The 15,152-nt window shown below is 43.3% G+C and overlaps 1 protein-coding gene across 3 annotated transcripts in view; it reads left to right on the top strand.

Moving 5' to 3' along the window:
- Positions 1-12,383, top strand: part of OSTN (osteocrin) — an 81,768-nt gene extending 69,385 nt beyond the window's left edge. For all 3 annotated transcript variants that reach the window (XM_068200679.1, XM_068200678.1, XM_068200680.1), the window contains 4 exons: positions 4,511-4,609; positions 7,347-7,564; positions 11,643-11,739; positions 12,040-12,383. In XM_068200679.1, coding sequence (XP_068056780.1) covers positions 4,511-4,609; positions 7,347-7,564; positions 11,643-11,727 — 402 coding nt within the window. In that variant the 3' untranslated portion in view covers positions 11,728-11,739; positions 12,040-12,383. The remainder of the gene's footprint in view (positions 1-4,510; positions 4,610-7,346; positions 7,565-11,642; positions 11,740-12,039) is intronic.
- Positions 12,384-15,152: the final 2,769 nt, after the last annotated feature.

Raw genomic sequence — 15,152 nt, forward strand, 5'->3', positions numbered from 1 at the left:
TTTTTTCACAAGTGTTTGCACACCTCTGTTAGTTAATTTGTTCCTGAATCATGCTTGTGTCTGTTCAGCAAAGGTGTCCTGGCAGGGCTGTGTTCATTTATGCACTTCTTGAGCTCCCCATGGGAATTAGAGGGTCACCTTTCCATCCTTTCTTCTCATGATGTGAGTGCTGCTCCCACAGATGTTGTGTCCTGTGTGGGCAGGGTCCAGGCGAGCCCTGCAGTGACTAAACCACGACTGAAACCATTAGATAAAACTCTGTTTTATCTGAGTACAAGTGGTAGGAACTGCTGTGTGCTCGAGCATCTTCTGAGCCAAAGCACAGCTGTCAAACAGGCAAAGGTGTCTCACGTGGTGATATGAGAGCATGTCAGGACTGAACACCAGAAATCATGGTACAGGGAATGCAATTATTGAAATGAAGGCTTTAGAAATCAATCAACAAATCTTGACTACCTTGAGAAACCTTGAAGGAACTTCATTTTCAGGAAGTGAAGCATGTTTGGCCTTGAAATACTGTCTGACAAAAAGTTTATTTTGGGACACAAAAATACCTGGTTATCTCAAAATAACTAATCATAAGCCCCTTGCATAGGTCTATGAATTTTAAATTCTCTCTGGGTCCACTAGATGAAATCTACCTATATATCTATATAGTCATGAAACTGAAAATAGAAGGAAAACTACATTGTAGAAGTTGTCAGTGTCCGTACCATGTATAACAGAATATATGGCATTGTTTAAAAATCTATGCCTACTCCAGAAAACACGTTATTCATAACATAAAGAGCCTGACACTGGCAGCTTACATTTCATTTTGTCACAAAAGTGCCATGTTTCAAAGTGTGGCTTCAGTATCTTTTAGAAAGCAATATGTGAGAAATGCTCCATATCTCGTCTGTGGGATGACAACAAAAACACCACTCTTACCTATTTTTGAGATCTGCTTTTTTTTTTTTTCTGAGGGTGGGATTTGTTTTGGTTTTTACCCTTTTTCCTTGACATTTACATAACTACAGGATTGCACCTGAGAAACACAGGGTCCTTCAGCAGTTCTGAAATCACTAGGGCTGGTGGTAGGGGCAGTATTTCTGGCTTTGTGGTGATATATATGATCAGAGGATACCTTTTACAACTTTTAAAAGTAAGGAAAATCTTTTCCAGCAGGAACAGACTTCTTAGAGCTTCACACAGTCCATTTTTAAGTTGTTCTTTTGGTAAGATTATCATCCATCATAATTTTTTTGGCCAAGATACATTCCTATTGGGTGTGCAATGCAAGCATAGCAAGGCCAGTGTGAGTACTCAATTTGGTTAATCAATTCAATTAAGATAGGTAGCAGCAGTTAATATTCTATTTTGTGATGCTGGAGCAGTAACAAAATAGCTCAGTAACTGGCTTGCAGACACAGCTCTGATTTCCCCCAGCTGGCCAGAATCTGCACAGTCCCAGAGACCTTCCTGGCACGCAGGTGATGAAGGCTTCCCAGTGCTATCCCAGAGTTTTCAGAGGAGCACTGGAGGCCAAAGAGGCACTGCCAGGAGCTTCCCAATGCCTGTGGGACAGCCAAGCCTTGGCTCTGCATCAGGTCATGTTGGTGGCATCCAGGCAAAACCAGAAGGGTTTCTAGGCTTGGCCACAAGGTGCTCATTGCAAGAGCAAGGTCCTCGCTTGCAGGTGACTTGGGCATGTCCCGTGCTGGTGTCACAGCAGCGAGCAGAGCACAGCCATCAGTACAGACTGGCAGCTGGAATGAAGGATTGCAGAGCAAGGCGTGATGTCTTGCCTCGGTTCTCTTGCTAACAGGCCAGTAAGAAAAATAAGCCCCTTGTGATTTATGCTTGCAGAGTAATCTCCACAGTAATGTGAAATATCGTGGTTCAAATGGGTAAGAACAATGATGGCTGTTACCATTTTTGACAGGCAATGGGTTTGGAGCTTGGTGATGAATTGCATTCTGTCTGAGGTATGTTCAACCCACTTATCTTCAGGATGTCATTTTGGCTTTTGTTTTTTTCTCTGTAAGAAAAACATCTTTTAAGTCTTTTGGTTTGATGTTGGAGACTTAACAGTTTCTGTTCGGTAAAGCGTTTTGCTTTCTTGTGATATTTTCTTGGAAAATGGCTCTGCACCGCTTCCTAAGTAAAAGTTTTGTTTTTCCTGCTTTGATAAGGTAGAATACTGTTCTTTCTTTTATCTTTAATTTTATTTTAATTGGACCTGCAACAAAGATCCTAATTATATGAGGAATTTTAGTTTTGACACATTTCAAGCTAAAGTATCGCTAAGACACATAAATATGCCTGAATTTCAGACTTGCTATTACATTTAGAGAAGGGAAAACCATATTTTATGTCAGATAACACAAGGCCCTGAGATACTACAGACATGTAATTATACAACAGTCCCTTGACCTAGCTCTGTGAAGTTGGTGGTGAAGAATTTTTTGGAAGGATACAATTTCAATACAATGAATTTCAAATTCAATTAAGGGTGCATCTTGAAAAGCTTGTCAGGGCTTTGCTTATTCTCCTTCAGGAACAAATACTGTCCGGCCTCTCTTAAAGCCTCTCTTGGAATGTGTCAAGGTAAAATATGGATGGGGTGAAGCAATAGCCAGTGCATGGCTGGGAAACCCCCTTTTTGGCCAGAGGGCTCTGCTTGGCCAACTGCAACAAATAAGCTCAAGGAGAAATACCAATAACTTCTTTTAATAACTAAGGTCCTATAACATGGCTGAAGGTGGTAAAACTAAGTCCCAGACTGGCAGAAGAAAGCGTGATTTTAATTGTATTTACATAATCCTCACTGCATTACTAGTTTTGCAATTGCTTTTCTAAATCCAAACTGTTCCACTACAATAACTCTGCCTTTTTCTCCTGCCTTGGTCCCATTGCTGCATGAAAATCAGTACAGCAGGATCTTGCTGGACTCAAGATTTGCTCCCTCTTCAGTCAGTGATACCACCTCTTTAGCTGCTTATTTCCTTGGGAAGTAGAGCCAAGCTTTAAGTCCTTAAAATTTCCTCTGCTTCTAATTTCACTGGCATCGAGTTCTGACCAGTTCATCAAATGTCTTTAATGTTGCAGGTGCCTTACTGTTTATTTTCATTAGTGTACCAGTTGCTATTTTTAGCTCTTTAGTCTTTAACTTGAATGAATACCAGCACAGATCTTACACCATAATAAACATATGTTTTTAACCTTGCCATTTATTTTTACATCTCTGTATCCAAATAATCAGGATGTGGTTATCTGTGAAGGTAGTAGACTGCTACTTCAAATTTCAATGCACACCCACATACAAAAATATACATTGTAGAGTGTTCCAGCTTTAAAAACACCCATGCAGTCCTCTGTGTTTATGTCAAGAAATGGCTGTTGCTGTGGGGCTGAGAGACAGTGGTACCAGGTGGCTTAGTGCTTTGACTTTGTCCTTTGATTCCAGTGAGCTGTCTGCCTCACCCCTGCAGAGTGACCAGCAGCTTTCTTCCTAACTGCCCATCCCCTACGGACAATAGTAGTAATAATAATTATATATATATATATATATATATATATATATATATATATATATATTCATACACTCTTTGTGTTTCTGCCTTTGCCAAGTGGAGAGTCAGCCAAAAATGGCAGAATCAGATTTGAATTATACCCTGGGGCAGGACCTGGAGACAGAGAAAACAGCAAATCAGCAGATGCCTTTGGCAAAAGGCCCCGGCCCAGCTCTTCCTAACATCATCTGAAACACTCCCACCTGGGGAACTGAAGGCACATCATGTTTTAAGATCTGGATCCAAACAAGGACTTAAACAATGTAGGCTAAACCCATGTCCAGAGGTAACCAAGCACCTTCCCCATCCTGAGCCTCCCAAAACTCCCTGCATTACTTAAAGGCTTGGTGGGCATCTGCAGTTCTGCAGCTGTGACACGTGGTCAGACCACCCCCAGTCTCAGCAACACATCCCTTTGCAAGCTTATTGTGAATAATTTTATTGCAGGATGCCATTGGAAGTTGTGGCTCCCACTAGATCGTGTTTGGAACTAGCAAAATGCAGCCTTGCCTTCACAATACTACTGGAGGTGTATATGACTTCTGTCACAACTTTAAGCACCTCTCCAGCATGTGGGGAGGTCAGGGTCAGCCTGAGCTACAAGCCAAAGTCTCCCTGCTTACAAGTGAGCATGCAGTTCATGTGGTTTTAAGGCAAGTTTGCATTCCTCACTGCTGCTGCTGCAAGGATTGCACCACTGTGCAGAAAGGAATCAAAAGAATGGCAGGGCTGTGTAGGAAGGAGCAGAGGAGGGAGCTGATTCTACATGCAAGGGTGAAGAGCATTCAGCTGGCATTATCTTTATGCAGTGACTCTGGAGATAAAACTTATTAACAGCCATGGGGAGAGTCTCCCTTGGTTTTTACTTCTCTAAGACCTGTGGAGCAAGATTCCTCAGGGGATGCAGCTGTGGATTTATAGATTGCTGCTAATTTATAGATTGTTCTCCTTTGCAGATGCTGCAGTTCCAGCTCGTGGTGGTGCATTTGGCCTTTGTGATTGCCCTGCTGTGGTGGAACTCCAGCTCTGTGCTCCTTGCACAGGCAGCTCCAGAGGTAGGTGAAGGTTTCTGGTGGTTGTCACATAACTGCTCTTCTTTTTAGCCACAGAGTGAGGAGGACACTGGAGTATCCAAACACTGTTGGAAGGTGTAGCATCAGTATTGACTCTGTAAGGGCCAAGGAGGAGCTTCAAGAAGAGAGAGATGCAAATTGCATGGCACTAGGGGAACAGACTGAATGAGGCCTCACCCAAATTATCACAGCCTCTCCTGAGACACCTGGGGATTTCCTGTGTGTTAAAGCATTGTCCAATGGGTAGAGAACTTCCTGAAGAGGGAAAGGAGGTGATGGAAAGGGGGAAAGCAAACTTCTCTAACACTGAAGGGAAAGTTTAATTCTTCTCCTTATGGACAAATAACAGCATGAGAAAGCCGAAGCTTTCAGAAGCCATAAGGAGATCCCTGGGAGAAGATCACCTGCACAAAAATTACAAATTAAAGGAGATGGACTAGACCAGGAGGGGGGAGGGAGCCAAGTCACTTGCCTAAGCTTGCAAAGGAAAGCAGCAGATGAAATGGATGAGTTGTCTCCTGTTTCACCCAGGATGAGATGTAGGGGTTGCACCTGAAAATACTTCTACTGCATTCCCTATTTTTATGTCATCTTGACATAAGGCAGATTTGGCAGGAAAGGTATTTATGTAATGGTTTCATGCCATTAAAAAAAAGTCAAGTATCTAAAAGTTAACTCAAAGTAGCACTGTTTGCCTCTAGGGTTTTTACATATGTTTTAAGATCAACTTTAACATTAGATGGCTACTGAAGAATACTGATGGATCCCTGTACCTTGCTCTCTGTCTTCACATAAGCATGACCTGATTCTCCAGAAGTGCTGCAGCAGCTGCTGTTCTGGTGCCACAGACACCTGGTATCCTGCCTCCATCAGTGATTGATTTTTGTGAAAAGAATATAAGAACAGAACATCTTTGCAGACTTCTAGATCTAGAGACCTGCACTGGACCAGGGCATGTTTTAGCTGCTGATGGGCCAGAATTAATCTTTGAACCAGTTTAAAATCTCAGTATTCATGACATTCTTTGCCAGTGCATTCCCTTCATCCGTGTGCTGTGTTTAAAAAGTAACTCCTCATATTTATTTTAAATCCACCATCTGGTGACTTCACTGTGTGGACTGGGAAGCTCTTTCACTTGAGGAAAAAAATTACTAGTTTTTATTCATTTCATTGCTGTTCCTAAGTTTGCAAACCCTTCTCTATACCACCTACACCCACTCTCATCTCTGCTTATCTGTGAAATTGTACTGTGTTCAGTGGTTTACCAGAAGAAAACTGTTTTCTACTTCTGATTATCATTTTAGCTGTCACTTCTTACAATTCCATTATATCTTTTGAAGACAAAGTAAGTGGAGTTGCAAGGTATTCAAGAGCAGAGGCTCTTTTTGTCCTTCTAGTTTAAACTGTTATTGTAGATATTTATTCCCATTAAGCAGAAGGAAGGGTTCAATCTTTTTTGAAAGCATCATTCAGTTGCAAACATCTATGAAAGTTTTATAACCCTAAAAGAGAACAGAAAGGACTGTTCTGTGGATTTGAGGCTTACAAAAAGCAGAGTCAGGGGACAATGTGAGATCCTTTATAAAGGTTTCAACAGTGCTACACCATCGGTGTGATCATTGTGGTCGTGTGCTCCTCCTCACATAAAGGTCACAGTTTTATGCACTCCATCACTGTTTGCCACCCATCAGCAGTGGGGAACAACCCCACTACAACTGGATTAGACAAAGATATTGCATTATCCATGTGCTGCCTTCCTTCACACGTGTACTAAACCCACCATGTCTGAATAACAGCAGTAGTGGTGTGCTTAAAGAGAATAAAATCTGTTTGATGGTGTAAGTTGTAATGTTTCTATCTAATTCTGTGAAGATCAAGTGAACAAGAAGGTGCATTTTGTTCAAAGATACAACGATCTGAGTTTGCTTTTGTAGACTAGCTGCTGCCCTGTACATTCTGTCACATGCAAAGCAACTATTTCACTTTGATTCATTTCATTTCTTTCTCGATAAACCCCGGTATTCTCAGCTATTCTTATAGCAAAGTTTGGTTTTGAAATGGTGTTAAGCCTAATGTTGTAATTAAGGTTCAAACTGCTGTGTCAATTCAAGAGCATGTTCTTTCCTTTCCTCCTCCCCATGTAGTGTTACTGCATAATTTCTTTGAATGCCAGGGCTGAGCAAGTTTTTTTTGGGACATTTTTTGCATAACAATTAATTACTTTGTCAGGTATGGATGGAAACTTCTGTAGAAGTTTTCATTACTACTTATTAGCATTAATTTAAAAAACAAAAATCAGTTTCCTGAAAACTATCAGAATGGATATTGGAGTAGGGCAATGGAGATTGCATTTTGCAGAATGATTACATTAGTCAGCTCATGCTATAAATGATGCTATAACAGTGCTGAGATAGGGATAGTGGGATGGCCTGAAGAAATAGGCTTTGTGATGTAAACAAATTTTAATATTTCTTGCAATAATAATGAAAGCAAATTCAGTTCTATTAAAAAAAAAAAAGTCCAGACTTTGACAGCAAAATCCCGTTGATGGAAACAGGCCACATTTCAGAGAAGGAACTTCATTTTAAAACATTGGTCCAATTTCAGTGTCCTGGTAGTTCTGTATTTACAGAACTGCTCCTATGACACTGGTTGAATTCTTTTTTTCCCTGGGACTTGAGCAGCCAGCAAACTGAAATTTTACTGCTTTCTTCTACAGCCTCTGGAGCATTCTGCTGCTCTGGGTGTGGGAGACCATCCCATTGCCAGTGAAGAGAAGGCAGCCACCAACCTGGCAGCCAAACTGTTCCTTCTTGATGACTTGGTGTCTCTGGAGAATGAGGTGACTGAGACCAAGAAGAAAAGAAGCTTCCCAGGATTTGGCTCCCCCATTGACAGAATTTCTTCATCCTCTGTGGATGCTAAAGGCAAAGAGAGGTAAACTCTAAAATGCTCCTGCCAGTGATAAAGTTGGAGGAAGGCTGTTGCTAGGTGCTCTGGACAGTGATGCGTTAGCTTTAGCCCCCAGGAGGTTTGCTGGTCAGTTGTGAGGTACTTCTGATCAGAAACCTTTCAAAGAGCGTGTCACCCTTCAGCTGTATAACACATGCACTAGTTCATTTATCCCTACAGTGCTGCACAGCTACCAGACAACATTTCAGTACACATGATTTTCCAGTACACTTCTTTTCACTGGTGTCAGCTAACATTCAGTTTAAAACTACATTTATGATCATGAGCTTTGCTAAAACAAGAACTGTGTCTGAGGTTCACAAGCAGAGGGGTAGGGCTGGGTGCTCCTGAGACTGGGATGGAAAGAAGGTGTGGTGGAGTGGATGTTTTGAACAGAAAGATGAAGGACACATCATGAAAATGGGCAGGCAGACAGTAGAATGAGCTTCAAGACCTCCATTAGCTTTGGATAAGTCAGGGTTTAAACAATGCAGCAATGTGTGTTTGAAGATAAACTTGTTTATAACAGGGCTAAGCAATGAATGATGCTCAGTGTGGCTGGGGAGAGACAGAGAGTTTGGGGCACAGCTTTAGGGGCTGCTGCCTGTATCTGAGAGAGCTTGTCTGTCTTGTTCTGCTCTTCTGGTAACTGTCTTCTCTTGGATGGAATCCCTAATGCCACAAAGTATTTAATAACATGCTTAAAGCTTAATCTGGAAATGGAAAGTATTCATGAGAGCCAGTCAATATTACAAGTACTTTTTTCAAACAAAGTTTTGCAATATTTTCTTGTTGTTATTCCATTTATCCACCCAGTCTGCCACTAGGACTGTTTGGCTGCAGCCAAAAGTGATAAAATACAAAATTCTTAAAACCTTAAGTAGAATTATTCTGTTCTGTCTGCTTTTTGAAGATATCAAAATCAGCTCACTCTTCATTTGCTTTTTAGGATGTTTTCCCTTTCCAGGCAAAGAAAAAAAAGGTCATTTTTGAAGCTATACTTTTTTTTGCAAAGGTACATGCTATTCACAATTTTTCTCATGTTTTTTTTGGATAGAAATCTTTCATTCTATATGCAGTACAAGGAAAAAAACTAAAGAAATAAACAAACAAAAAATTCCCCAAAACAACAGCAAAAATCAAACAAAAAAGAAAAAGGGAAATGGTGGTGCAAAACAGTTTGTCTCTGAATAATGAGCTCATGAAAATGAGTGACACGCTGCAGAAAATTCCCCCTTTCTCAGCAGCATCAGCACAGTTTGCAGTTTTGAGTTGGGATTATCACTTTTGGGGGAGCTGTTTACATTTTAAGTTTGGGGTTGAGCCATTTATTAGAACCACCTGAGCTGCTTTGATCACTGCAGTGATAGTCTGACACCACCACCAGCATGGACCGCAGATCAGATGGATGCTTTGAAAGAGTAATCAGGCTTTTGATAGAAAAGTACCTTTAGATAGAGACAGGCAGAGGCTGCTGCATTTGGAGGAGTAAGAGCGAGGACTGAGCACCCCGTCACAGGGGCCCAGCCAGCAGACACCAGCTCATTCCTGTACGAGCTGAGCCAGTCACCTTTTGAGACCAGGAAATTAATTTGTGAGAGCTGATAAATAGATTGAGCCCCCGAAACAATGCAGTGTGTGCAGTGCCTGGCACAAAGCAGAAACTTTAGGAAAAGAGCAGATCGAATGTTAGTGCACTTAAGAGCTTGTTCTGACACCCACTGATGTACAGGAGAGTCCAGATCCTGGTCCGGCATCAACATCGGTTTGTAGCGCTTTGAAAAGCACGGGAAAAGCGTGCAGGAGGCAGGAGAGCAAGAAAGACCCACAGGCAGACAGACAGAAAGAACCTGCGGGAATCCTAGAAAAGGCTTGTTTTAAGTAGAAAAAGCCACTTTGTCTTTTGTTTTAAGTAGAAAAACCACTTTGTCCACGGGGACACTGAGGAGCGGAGGGTGCCGGGGCTGCCGTGGCGCGGGGCGGCCGCAAGAGGGGACGCTGGGCTGCGCTGCCGCTCGCACGGCACCGCTCCTCATCCCTGCTCTGAACACAGCATGGCCCTGGTACAGCTCAGGGGCACCGCTCCTCATCCCTGCTCCGAACACAGCATGGTCCTGGTACAGCTCACAGGCACCGCTCCTCATCCCTGCTCTGAACACAGCATGGCCCTGGTACAGCTCACGGGCACCGCTCCTCATCCCTGCTCCGAACACAGCATGGCCCTGGTACAGCTCAGGGGCACCGCTCCTCATCCCTGCTCTGAACACAGCATGGCCCTGGTACAGCTCAGGGGCACCGCTCCTCATCCCTGCCCTGAACACAGCATGGCCCTGGTACAGCTCAGGGGCACCGCTCCTCATCCCTGCTCCGAACACAGCATGGCCCTGGTACAGCTCACAGGCACTGCTCCTCATCCCTGCTCCGAACACAGCATGGCCCTGGTACAGCTCACAGGCACCGCTCCTCATCCCTGCTCTGAACACAGCATGGCCCTGGTACAGCTCACAGGCACCGCTCCTCATCCCTGCTCCGAACACAGCATGGCCCTGGTACAGCTCACGAGGCAGAAACACCGCCCCGCCTTCGCCATCCCCTTCCATTCCGGGCAGTTAACTCCCCTTTTCTCCAGGCAGGCTCAGGATGGCTCTGACAGCCCAAGTGTCCCGCCTGTGCCTGCCCAGCTGCGGGGAAAGCAGTGCTTCCCTCGAGGTAACAGGCTGAGCATCCTGGCTTTCCTTCCCTTGCCTGCCCCAGGGCTTGGTGCAGCCGTGCTGGATACGCTGGTGCCAGAGGAAGGGACAGGCCAAACAAAAGGCTCCCCATTCTTTGTGATGTTCCCTCGCTGCTCCAGCAGTGATGTGGTGCTCCCCTCACACGGGATACTCCACCAATTCCCAACCCCTGAGCTCATGTGAAAAGCAGCTAGGAGAGAGTCAGCAGGGCTGTGCATGCTGGAATGATGCATCCGGACTGCAGCCGCGCCCAGAGGTGTGAGAGAAGGAGCCTGCTCAATGAGCCCAGGGGCTGCAGGGTTCTGGTGGGCTGTGCACAGCCCCAAAACCCCAGGGTGTGACAGCTTAACAGTGTTGGCACAAAGTTAGACTCAAGTGCACCACAGCATTCTCTCCTGCTTGTTACTTTGCAGTTGCCAATTTACAGAAAAAAAATTATTTTTATTTATGTTCCTCAACAAGGGCTGATAAAGAATTAATCTTACAGGGCTTCTCTTGGATTTGCATTTCACTGACAAGTATTTCTGAGGGCAAAAGTTGAGGTTATTCTCAGCTGCAGGAATTCTTGCCATTTCCACAATTAATAAAAATAAAACTTCTGCTGGTGGAAAAAATGTTCCAAAATGCTGAATTAAGATGGGAGAACTTATTATTTGATATAAAATGAACTGCAAAAAAATATTGCTGTGTAGAAATTCTTTCACACATTCCTCATGCCCTCATTCATCAAATTATCAGGAAATTTACCATATACAGGAAAAAAATCAACCCCAAAATCTTTCCATTTTCAATCTCATCAAAGAACTGCTTCTATACAGTTTTGATGAACATTACATTGCCAAAGAATCTATAGAAAACCCCTGTTAGAGCATCTCTGACTCGTCCCCTCTATTACTGTGCAATACTTTCTACCTCCTTGCTAATCTTAGCCCCAGCTGGCCCTGGAGCTTTCAAAGACCCAGGTAATGGGTCACCTGCAGTATGTGATACTGTGCAGGAAACAATTCCCCTTTAGTAATGCAGTGTAACATTTTTCTTTTATGAATAGCAGTGAACCTGTGAAGTTAGTTTGCTGCCAAATAAAAATAGAGATAGTGGATCAAGCTCAGCCAGTCTGTAAAAGAGCTGCAACTGCAGCCTTTTGTAAGACAAGAGCAGCATCTTATTTTTAAATGCTCACATCTTTGGCTGTTCCTGCACACTGTTCTGTCTGAACAATAAAGTGTTAGTGGTATGAATGCAGGAATCAAACTTGTAGTAACATCTTGTTTTATTCATAGATATCTTTTCCCATTTGTTTCCCTCCCTCTCTCCTCATTTTCCTTGTGCAGGAAAGTGCTTGAGCTGCCTAAGAGAAGGTTTGGAGTTCCTCTGGACCGGATTGGAGTGAGCCACCTTGGCAGCACCAGGGGTTAGCAGTTCCTGCAGGTAAGCCAAAGCATTCCAGGTGTGGGCAGGCTTGGAGAACCCAGGTGTTCTCTGTTGCTGGAGGTACTCAGTCATGTCAGCGGGCTCGGGAGGAGTGGCTTAGGGAATTATGGCTTCTTAGAACATGGAATGCCCTAATTTCCCAGTGAGTACCTCTCTACAAGCAAACAAGTATTCCTAATTTTAATCTCCTCCACTCTACCTTACAGTGTGTGTGCCCAAGCCTTGCATTTCTGATATTGGAAAATGTAATGTTTACTGGTTTTTTGTTTTTGGTTTTTTTTTTTTTTTTGCCTACAGATGCTTCTATTCTGAATGAGTGATGCTGTATTGGAAACTTTACAGAGCTTTGGAAGATGTCTCACAGCATGTCTTGTCTTTGCCTAATGATACAGCACTCAAGGAATTGACCTCCTGTTTCAAGTTGCATTTTACAAATGTTGCATTTACAAATAATAACATGTTCAGTTCATCAGGTCAGAATGCTCTCACAGCTGTGCACAGTGTCACTGGTAGGAGGGAACAGAGAATATATATATTTTTATGGCATGGCATGTATCTGTTAAACTTGCAGAATTTCATTATCCTAGGCAGGACTGAGATTTTTTGGATTGAAAATAAAACTTCCAGAGATGCCAACAGCAGTCCATGAAAAGCAGAGAGTTTGCTTTGCACATTTCTTTCTGGAGGGCATTTGATCAGTAGATGAAGGGAGGATGTAACAGTTATGGGACAAAGCTAGAATGCATTTGAACTGCTGCTTGGGAGGAGATGTTTTCTGCCTTCACTAGGAGTTAGTCTGTATAGGAACAGTGACAAAACCTTAGTGTTTGTCCTGATGTTTTGAGTAGTCTTATCTCTGCACCATATTTAGACATGTTTTCATCATATGGCAGATCCTGAAATGAGGTGAGACTTCTAGTTGGTGAATACATTTCACTCCTCCCTATGCATAACATAGGATAGTGTCCAAATATGAAGTCATCCACTTCCAAGGCCATCTGCATCATATGCCTTATTTTAGCCTCTTGATGTGTGCACAGGGCATGGTCAGAATCCAGCTCTAAAAGTTCAAGTATTTCTCACTCTGGTAAAATGTAAACATGTCCTCTCCACTTCATTTCAGAGTAAAACAGGTTATCTTAAATCTTCTTTCTTCATTTTCACTTCTTTCCAGATTATAAAATGCAGCTGAGAAGAGCTCTCTGCTGACATCTCAATGCTCAGATTCCTAGCTGATGTTTTCTAACCCTCACATTATCTCTCCTTCTCTCCTTCTTGGACTTTGGTCCATATCAGCTGAATTCCTCAGATTGCTATTCTAGGGTATAAATCATCCTTAGCATTGCAAAAGAAGATCCATTGAGAAAGGGATTATGCAGGATTAAGGGAAAAAAAAGTTATGCTGGAGATGGGAATTAAGTGTTACTTTCCTGATCTGGTATGAGGCACAAAGCACCTGGCCATCAGCTAGCAAAAATAAAATTAAAAAAAAAAAAAAAAATTTGGGAAATCAAAGAACTTAAAAGCTGTTGTGAGGGTTGGGACTTTGGGACAAATGCCCTGGTTCAACTATGGTGAGAATTGCCCTGGTTCAGCTATGGTGAGAGATGAGGCTCCCACTCAGAGGGGCAGGTAACATCTAATTCATGTGTTCAGACATAACAGGGGCCTTTTCCATTTTCCTCCTTGCCTACAGCCCTGCCTAGAGACCAAGACTGGCCCAGGCATAGAAAATCTGCAAGTAACTTCACTTTTATTGGTCTTTCTAATATAGGCTGATGCTGCTGAGAGCAGCAGCACAAACCAGTGACTCACATCAAGAGGTGTCCCTGTCTTTGCCATCTGCCAGAGCACTGCAGCTGATTTAGGAGATCATTCCCCCTTCAGTGGGTGAGCTGTCCATGCTTGTGTGTGAGGTGAAGCACTATGGATGCTTTCCAGACCAAGCTCTCAAAAGTCAGAGAAAAAAAACAAAAAAGGCCTGTAAATCCATATGTGATGATCTTGGGTTTTTGCTTCCTTCTTTGCTCCTGGTCATACTGCTAATTTTCTGCCTTTAAGTTTCCAGGTGAAGGGTCTGAGAGCTGAGCTCGGTGGGTGCATGTAGACTGTTTCAGTCCATGCTAGAAGCAAGCCTGCAAATGCAGTCCCAGGCAGTCCTCTGCAGTGCACTGCCACCATCCATCCTGAGCCTGCCTTGAAGTTTAGGGAACATTTATCTTCTTGCACTGAGCTCATCCAGACAGGCTGCAGATAATCTGGTGCAGGGCAGCCATATGTATGGGGCATGGGCAGATTATGGAAGTGGTGACCTGACCACTCAAACAGCTGCCAGTCAAAAGAACCATGGACAGAATCAGTGCCTGACATATTTTTGGAGACTGAGACCAGAGGAATCTAGTGCAAACACAGCAGCTTTGCAAAGACACTGCTGGATCATAGAAGTATTTAGTAATTGGCAGGTATTAGCCGGGGCTTCCAAAAAAAAGCAGGGTTTTAAAGGCTGAAAGTTGTGTGCAGAAATGGCCTTCATCTGAAAGGAAATGTGAAAGCAAAGCAGGATAGAGGGGTCTCTGCTGGTGTTGGTAGAACTGGGAGCTGGAAGCTTCAGTCCTGCTCCCCTGCCACTGTGTGAATTACCTGGGAGAAAACAACAGTCTTTCTGTTCTTTTGCCTTGTCCATCACTGAGCACACTGAGACTTCTGTGGCTCAAGAAGCACTCTTCAAAATCTGTACATTGGCAAGTGCTGTTTCAAATACAATGATGTCTGAAAGGCCAAACACCACAATTTGGTTTTGTAGACAATGTTGGATGGCTCCAGCCATAGTGCACATCATGGAGATCAGCAAATGTGAAATGAGGATAAACTGCAGCATCCATTGCACACTAGACTTGCCCTATGCTAACTGGATTTGCAAATCCATTCAGACGTCTGCGAGGATTTTCTCCTAATAAATCCACATGATCTACTACAATGTCTCAGGGAAATGCCTTTAATTATTGCCTGTGGGTCAGTAACTTTAGCAAGAGTGACTGCCCAAGCATGGGTAGGGTGTGAGCAGCCACTCTGTGGAGGAGAAGTGTTTCTGTTCTGTGTGTTTAGGAGAAAGGACAGGACCCGCACACTGCCATGTAGAGGGTAAGCCTGGGGGGAACAACACCACCTCTGCTTCTAATTAGTTAATAAATTGCATTCAGTACATGCTGATGTCTGCAACACAAGCAGCTAATACAGCAGCATAGAGTGCCTGTCAGGAAATAGGGGGTAGTTTGGGTACCACAAGCACTTAAATAACTGCACTGATAGGATGTAGCAGAAAATCACTACTAAGCAGCATGATGCATTGCACTCCAGGGAATTCCTGTCTAGGGTCAGAGCAAGCTGTTAAATATCTGCAGATGCAGTAT

Source organism: Anomalospiza imberbis, chromosome 10 (genome assembly GCF_031753505.1).
Source record: "Anomalospiza imberbis isolate Cuckoo-Finch-1a 21T00152 chromosome 10, ASM3175350v1, whole genome shotgun sequence".
NCBI lineage: Eukaryota > Metazoa > Chordata > Aves > Passeriformes > Viduidae > Anomalospiza > Anomalospiza imberbis.